The sequence below is a fragment of the Corylus avellana genome, chromosome 5, assembly GCF_965113065.1.
Source record: "Corylus avellana chromosome 5, dhCorAvel1.hap1.2, whole genome shotgun sequence".
NCBI classification, from domain to species: domain Eukaryota; kingdom Viridiplantae; phylum Streptophyta; class Magnoliopsida; order Fagales; family Betulaceae; genus Corylus; species Corylus avellana.
This window is the reverse complement of record NC_142494.1, coordinates 31,283,897-31,291,393: the sequence shown is the minus strand read 5'-3', so window position 1 is coordinate 31,291,393 and position 7,497 is coordinate 31,283,897. Positions and strand designations below refer to the sequence as shown.

At 35.5% G+C, this 7,497-nt stretch overlaps 1 protein-coding gene across 1 annotated transcript; it reads right to left on the bottom strand.

Moving 5' to 3' along the window:
- Positions 1-357: 357 nt before the first annotated feature.
- On the bottom strand, positions 358-3,678 carry LOC132181530 (glycerophosphodiester phosphodiesterase GDPD1, chloroplastic). Its single transcript, XM_059594787.2, has 7 exons — positions 3,541-3,678; positions 3,229-3,410; positions 2,094-2,153; positions 1,650-1,934; positions 1,467-1,562; positions 1,167-1,363; positions 358-838 (listed from the first exon to the last, which is right to left on the bottom strand). Exons 1-7 carry the CDS (start codon positions 3,635-3,637, stop codon positions 619-621), a joined length of 1,137 nt encoding a protein of 378 aa, XP_059450770.2. The 5' UTR covers positions 3,638-3,678; the 3' UTR covers positions 358-618.
- Between the last annotated feature and the right edge of the window lie 3,819 nt (positions 3,679-7,497).

Below are 7,497 nucleotides of genomic sequence, written 5' to 3'. Positions count from 1 at the left end.
TTTTCTATTTTTCCTATTTCCAAAAGAATAAAGAGAAAAATATTAGATATTATTATTATTATTACCATATATGCATTGTTGAGCCGGATACTAGTGATGTAGACTTGAATTTATGAATTTTAAATAAAACAAATTAATATGAATTTTAGCGTTTTAGGGTTTTATATTCTAATTTATATATATATAAGAATTACGCAAATCACTCGTGGATTAAGAAAGTTGATTTGGAATTGACCCATTTATCAAACACGTTAATTTGAGAAACCAAAATTGATCCGAACCCAACTATATAAAATCCTAACATGTTAATTTTGTATTGAATTAGTGTTGGATTCACGAGCCATATCAAAAATCGCCAACCCTTGGTTCAAACTCCAAACTCAAATCCAAGGTACAAAGTGGTGTATAATACAAGCTGCTGAAACTGTGATAAACTTTGTTAGAAGTACAGATGGACCAAAAATGGTATAATAAGCAACAATTAATATATACAAGAATGAAAATGTAATGTGGTGACCTCCACGCCTAAAGAGTTATAGCTAGCGATATAAAAAGAGGGAAAATTCCCCAAAAATTATTGTTGTGTAAATATGGCTCTGTGTAAGAGCATCCTTTGCATTAGAGCTGTATTAACTGTGGAATGAGCTTCAAAAGAAATGCAAGCTCCAGCTGCGAGAACTGAGGCTTCGCTGCCAACTGCGGCTTCCCATCCCCACTTTCCTCTTCATCTGCCGGCTTTATCATATCGGAGACTGCTTCTGTGATCTCTTTAACCAAATCAACTATCACTCCATCGATTCCCATTAGATGTTGCACATAAACTGCTTCAGCCACGTTACTGCAACAAACAATAGCGTCTCTAAGTCAGTCTAAAATTTAGTACTCGTTTGCCGGTGTAGCGATTTCAAAAAGCTGTTTTTGAAAACACGTTTTTGAAAACGCAGCCGCCTTTTCTGAGGAAGTGAAAAGTGAAAGGAACCAATTAAGTTTCTGAATCAAACTAGGCTGCTTAATTGTAATGCCAAAGCAACGACCAAATCAAAGTGAATGGACACGGCATGCTGTTTTGGAAATAGCTGAATTTTCATTTTTCACGAAAGAATTCAAATGATGCCAAGAGTTTTCATAAAGAATTGAAGATACTTGTGGACCCAAAAACAACTTACTTCAACTTGCCGTATGTGAGGAGCGAAAGCTTCGCCTCCTTGATTTTGGCCACCGCCCCCGGATTTCCAAAAACCCCCTTCACCTCCGACACAATTCCTTGCAAACCACCCTCCAAGCACAGCTTCATGGCCTCCTCCAAGGAGTTCCTCCTAACATCGTAGTAAATCTCAGTACCCCCATTTGTCAAAAAGAAGACCTGGTATATCATCGAAACAACAATCATTAGGAGATAACTTCACTTGTCTGTGATCCAATGAAAAACACAAATATACAAGGAATAAGCAATAAAGAGTGCTCACAGGGTAGGTATTCTGCAGTTTTCTAACGAGCATTGCCGCATCCGGCTGGAAGCTTGAGAACACAATGGCTCTGTCTTTAGCATACTCAAACACCACCTGTCCCATACAATTCACAAACACCATTAACACTCTGCAACAACAAAAGGGAATGAAGCAAATCCTCCAAAAAAGTCAACTTCGTACCTGAAAGATGGCTTGGAGAACATGGGTGAGATAATCTTGCTGGTAGACGACGTGGTCGTCGAATTTCAACTCAATATTGAAGCCCAAAGAGGGTTCCACTTGCTGGAAAGCTTCTTGAAGGGTACACAAAGAATCATCCGTCTCAACATCCCACTTCACAATTTTCCCATCTTTGTTTTTCCTAAGCAGAGCATTTCCCTCCTTGCCCGGTTCCCTTTGGGGACCGTAGCTAAGGAATTCTGAGAGAGACAGCTCTGTCACCCTTCTCTCATACACAACACCACCCTGAAATCCCAATTGCCAAAACCAAATACAAAGACTATTATTAACTCTAAAATTAACAAATACAAAGATTCTGAAACAGCTGAACCAAATGAACACCGAAAATGAACTCTTAATACTAATTATAGAAATGTTAAAATAGGACGGGATAGAGAAACTTACATTATCTTGCGAGAGAATAAGGTCGTCGTGGAAAATGACAGGGCAGCCATCTTTTGTCACCTACAAAAACCACCACATTTTTTCCTTTACTTTGCTGTCTGTACCCTTATGCCTTACTCACCTCCATACTTTTTTTTTTTTTTTTTTTTATGAATTGGAAAAAGAAAAAAAACACGCAAAAACACCCATCTGCAGAAGAAATGAAATCGTTGATTAAGAGATATAAAAACTGGTATTCGAGTTTCACGCGTTACACTTGGGATTAAACGATTGAAATATTATCCTATCAATACTAAATCCTTGCCATTTTAGATTTAATATAGATGATCTATTATTAGATAATGGAGATTAGATTTACAAATTTAATAATATTTTTAGATGAAATGAAGATAATATATTATATAATCGAGATTAAATTTTAGAATTTCACTTGAATTGGTTATGTTTATAAATTCATACTAATTACATAAATCTTTGTCACATTTTTTTACCACTCAATGTAACACTTTTTTTTTTTTTTTTTTTTTTTTTTTTTAATTTAAAAAAGGTTTGAAGGAGAGGTCAGTTGTATCTATCATACTTAGGCGTGACCCAAATAGCACCAACCTGCATAGCGCCACTTAAAAAAGGCCTAAACGGTGGGAACTACAAGTGCTCCCTCAAAACCAATCGAGCCATAACTTAAGACCCGCCTTATCCGGGCATCGGCTAACACTAATAAGCTAAAAAATTTCCACCGTAAAAGTCAAACTCGGGCCTTAATGCATGATGGGCTTTAATGCATGTCCAACCTCATAGGGAATACTTGAGAATTGAACTATTGTCCTAATCGATGTAACATGATCGCAAGGTTTAGACTTTTAGTCAATGCGACGTCGTTGCATCAAAATTAGTCTAATGCACACTTAAAAAAAAAAAAAAAAAAAAAAAAAAAACAAGCGAACATGTTTCCACGTGTTGTATCCCAGGGAAGTAAAAACAGAGCTACCCGCTTACGCGGCGACCGTACAACGCCACGCTCGACACAACAACGTGCGCTAAAATTCCGATAAAAATTTTCTGCTGGAAAAAACATCCAGCAGAAAAATAGAAATAGAAATAGAAACAGCGAAAGCTAAAGAAAGAGAAATCTGACCTGGACGTCGAATTCGACGAAATCAATAGGGAAAGCGGAGGCGGCGTTGAAGGAGGCAATCGAGTTCTCTTTGATAGCTCTCATTCTCCGATCCGACGACTGTAACACGTTCATCCCATGCCCTCTGTGCCCTATCACCAGAAACTTCGGTACTCTGTACGCACCCCTCCCCAAATCCACACCTACACATCAAGCCATCCTACGGTCAGGATTGGACGTAAAATGTTGCATGATTCCGATTTTACCAATATAAATAATAAAAGAATATTCCGGTGTTATCCTGATATATGCAACAATCACGTTTGTGTTTACCTTTGGAGAAGCGAGTGGAGTAGAGAGAGACGGAGGCATTCTCCGTGACCTGGTCGAGGTTTGGGACGTCGGAGACATGGACAGCTTTGAGAGCCATTTTGGTTAGAGAGAGAGAGAGAGAAAGCTAGGACAGAGAAGGAATTTTAGAGATTGTTGGAGGGTGAAGATCGGAGAAGGGGTATTTATGGTAGGGGGGAGGCAGATGGAATTTTAAAAGGCGACCGGATCTCCTCTCAGGATATTCCTTCTAGCAGCGTCATATGCCTCGGATATTCCTCGTCTTAACCGAGTTAACGTCGTTGTCCATTTTGATTTTTATTACAAAAGAAGTTGGTCGAAGCCACGTTATTCGTAACGCGCCTTTTTAAGGTTTCCTTATTCGCCTAAAATTGAACTACATGACCAGCTCGCTGATCAGGATTTTTTAAAAATTTATGGGGTATTTATTACTTAAATTTTCTTAAATCTCAGGTATTGATTTTAAATTAAATAATTGAAATTTTGACACTTTAATTTTTAATATGAATTTAAGTTGCCATGAATCCAACAATTAGGCAATATATGAGACTATTTTTAAGAGACAAACTGTTTTATATTTAATTTATACAAATTAAGCTAAAAAAGTGATATTAAAAAGGAAACCTCGTCTTCCCGAAACCAAAAAAACAAGTGTCGGTCTCTTTCACTCAACATTCTTCTCATTATATTTTCTTTGAATGCTTACCTAAGAATAGGATGCTCCACAATCTTGGGGATAATGTTTTTCAATGACTTAGCTCATCGTTCGGTCCAACAATACGAAAATATACTTCATCAATTTATATTTATATGAATTTAGGAAATTTACATTAAGAATTCTTAAAAATATTAGTCCAATTAAGACTCAATACTTGGCATTAATCACATGGAATTCTCTAGAATTCTCTAGTTTGAGGACCACCTTTGTCATTTCATAGGATTTGAGGGACTGAGATTATAATAAAGCTTATATAAAATTGGCTTGCCCCAATAACTTTTGGATTGCCCAGCCTCTCATCTGGCGGAATTTCATATGATATTTCTCACTATTATTGTTTAAAATATTAGCAAAATCCCGATCTAAATTTAAGTGGGATTAGCCAAAGACAAAAATGATTGGCCTTGGTGGGCGGAGATGATGTGTAGCCACGGTGGACTCATGTAGACGGATGGGATGTTTTGACTAAAATAATAAGATATGGTAAACGAATAAGATTTTTCTATTTGGGAGTGGATCAGAACCGCGTGTGTTTGGGCTTTGTCCACATTTCACTCAACAAGGAACAGTTGGATCCACCCACAATGTTTATCTTGTTTTCTGGGAAGCCAATAATATATATATTTAAAGGATAATAATGCGTGCAGACGTAAGACGTGACTATGCAGGGCTGGCAATTGGCTATAAAAAATACAAATAATAATATTGCTTCTATTTCTTTTTTCTTTTCTTTTTTTCTTTTTTTTTTCCTTGGCAAAAAGACAATATATTGCTTAAGACAGTAAACTAGCTATTAAGGTTTTTAATGCATACAGATCGTGCTACTCACCATTGCAATAAGTGATATAACAAGTTTCTTTGTTTGTATCCCTTCATCTCTTTTTCCTTGTGTTGCATGTATGATTCTATCCAATTGATTTGCATTGGTTTTGCTTCTAAATGTCAAAGATCTAGTTTCTTGCCGAATTTTAGGGAATTTGGACAAGGAATGAGCAAAGAGGGGTATCGAGGTTCAGGTTTTAAGTGCAACTCGAAATACAGGGTTCAATTGCCCAGGACGAACACCTTGACCCTGCATCTCCTCTCTTACTTGAATTTTACGAAATTGGATGAAAATATTTCAAGAATATAGGAATCCCCACTCACTTGAGGCTATAAAAAAGATTAGTCTTTGTCGGTGAACTTGATGGTGGCCTAACACTATTTATCTAATTTTTTCATTTTCTCAACATTCTTACTTACATCACATCAATCGTTTTTATTATTATTATTCAAATAAAAAAGTCACTATAAAACAAAAAAATTTCATTTTTTAATACCAAACATTTTTACTTTTTTTCACATCAATCAATTTTTGTTACAGTCGTAAACCACTAAAACCCCAAAAGCCTTTAACAAACGGAGCCTTAATGTGTCGACAAGCATTAAGGAATGAAGGAATAAAGGAATTACGGCTCAAGGAAGACAAGATTTGTATGTTTCAGACTAATTCTAGAATTTAAAAGAAGATACCGAACAAAAATATTGATGGTACAAAAGATTCTAACTCTAGGGTAGAAAGAAGAGAGAATTGAATGAGAAAGAAAGGAAGGAATAAAGTGTGAGGAATAATATCATTGAAGACAAATAGTATTGGGATCGAGGTGACTAGTTAGCAAAGTGTCACTATATAGTATAAAGCACCCCAGATTCCCAAACATATTTCACTAAAGCAAAAAGCATCTTGTGCTATTTCTACAAATATTTGTTTTCAAAGATGTAAGTGTGATTTCAGGCCATAATTTTTAAAATTCAAGTTAGTGTTGTTAATTAGGGACGTTACAACTTTTATTACAAGTTTCTTATAAATTAACATGACAATCTAATAGCATTTATATGGAATATTACATCTATTACTAAACAATTAAATTTGTCGATCCGTCAAATTTTATTACTTTTTTTTTATTATTATTTACATAAATTTATAAAAAAAAATTGCATGCAGTTACACGTATGAGTCCAAACCATCATAATTTTCTTAGAATAGTTGTTTAGGCCTATTACGTACCAACAGGTTGAAATATGTAGGGACTGCAGTAACATCAACAGGTTGAAAGAGTTGTTTAGGCCTATTATCGATCTTTTCTCTCAATTAATAATAATAATGAGAGTAAATATATAGTTAAATGAAAGCTTGTGTAATAGCCATGGTTATATAGCAGTTTTATAGCGTAATTGCATGCAAGTTTAGTTTAACTTGAGGTGTTTGGCTTTGATTTAGCAATATATAGGATTAACCACTTCAAAAAACTGCAAATCAAATACATAGTCAAAGAAAAATGAACATGCATGCATAGTTTTTAAACCTCGATCTTAATGTTTTTTCATGCAATTGGCTCATGATGAAGCAAAAAATAAATTAACTTTTTGCAATAGGATCTGCAAAATATTCATAACACTTTTTCCCAATCTCACAAAAACAGGAATAGATCGATAACATATTCTTTTAACAGCCTAGCTTGGACATTAATGTAACGATCTTGGTCTTCTCCCAATAAAGTGCCTGCATAACAACATCATGCAAATCTATTGTCATAACTCGATCTCTTTGCGCTCATCAATCATAACTTTCTCTGGGCTCATCAAAAAACCGCACTTCCTTATTAGGCCTGCAAGTTTAATAATACCCATTAGCACTTTACACAAAAATCTGACACATATATTTCCTTCTTCCCATCAGACTCGCTAACGCCTAAAGGGGAAGGGGGCATTTTCATTTTTCAATATTTCAAATCAAATGAAAAAAAAAAAAAAAAAACTTACCGTACAAAGCAAAATAATAACTGAGAGAATAGCCTTGGTTGAGTTGGTTCCATCTCAAATTTGTGGTCCCACACAACTGATATACCCAAAGTCTTCTTATCGGGCATATGAGAAATCTCGATTAGAAGATAGCGAAGATAACCATACTCTTTTGAACGTTGTAAAAGGCAGAACTTCTGTTTCTCAAGATGAATGAACTGAGGACGATGGCCACGTTCGTCGTTCCACAGTGAATAGTCTTGGAAAAAAAATCTTCCGAAACCATTTAGACACCCTTCTAGCCATATATCCAAATCCAAATCGTATGCAATAAATCGTAAATCATCTTTCACTTCCATGCCATGTTCAATCCAATATAAAGTATTATTAACACTTACACAATTTTCTTCTGGATAATCTTGTTGCTCGAGAAACTCAGG

Bases quoted from the DNA above. Each gene is read 5' to 3' on its own strand.
- LOC132181530 (XM_059594787.2), bottom strand. From the start codon at position 3,637: ATGGCTCTCAAAGCTGTCCATGTCTCCGACGTCCCAAACCTCGACCAG. The intron at 1,364-1,466 runs GTGAGCACTCTT...ATGATATACCAG, and splicing joins AACTGCAGAATACCTACCCT to GTCTTCTTTTTGACAAATGG. The intron at 839-1,166 runs GTAAGTTGTTTT...TGTTTGTTGCAG, and splicing joins CTCACATACGGCAAGTTGAA to TAACGTGGCTGAAGCAGTTT.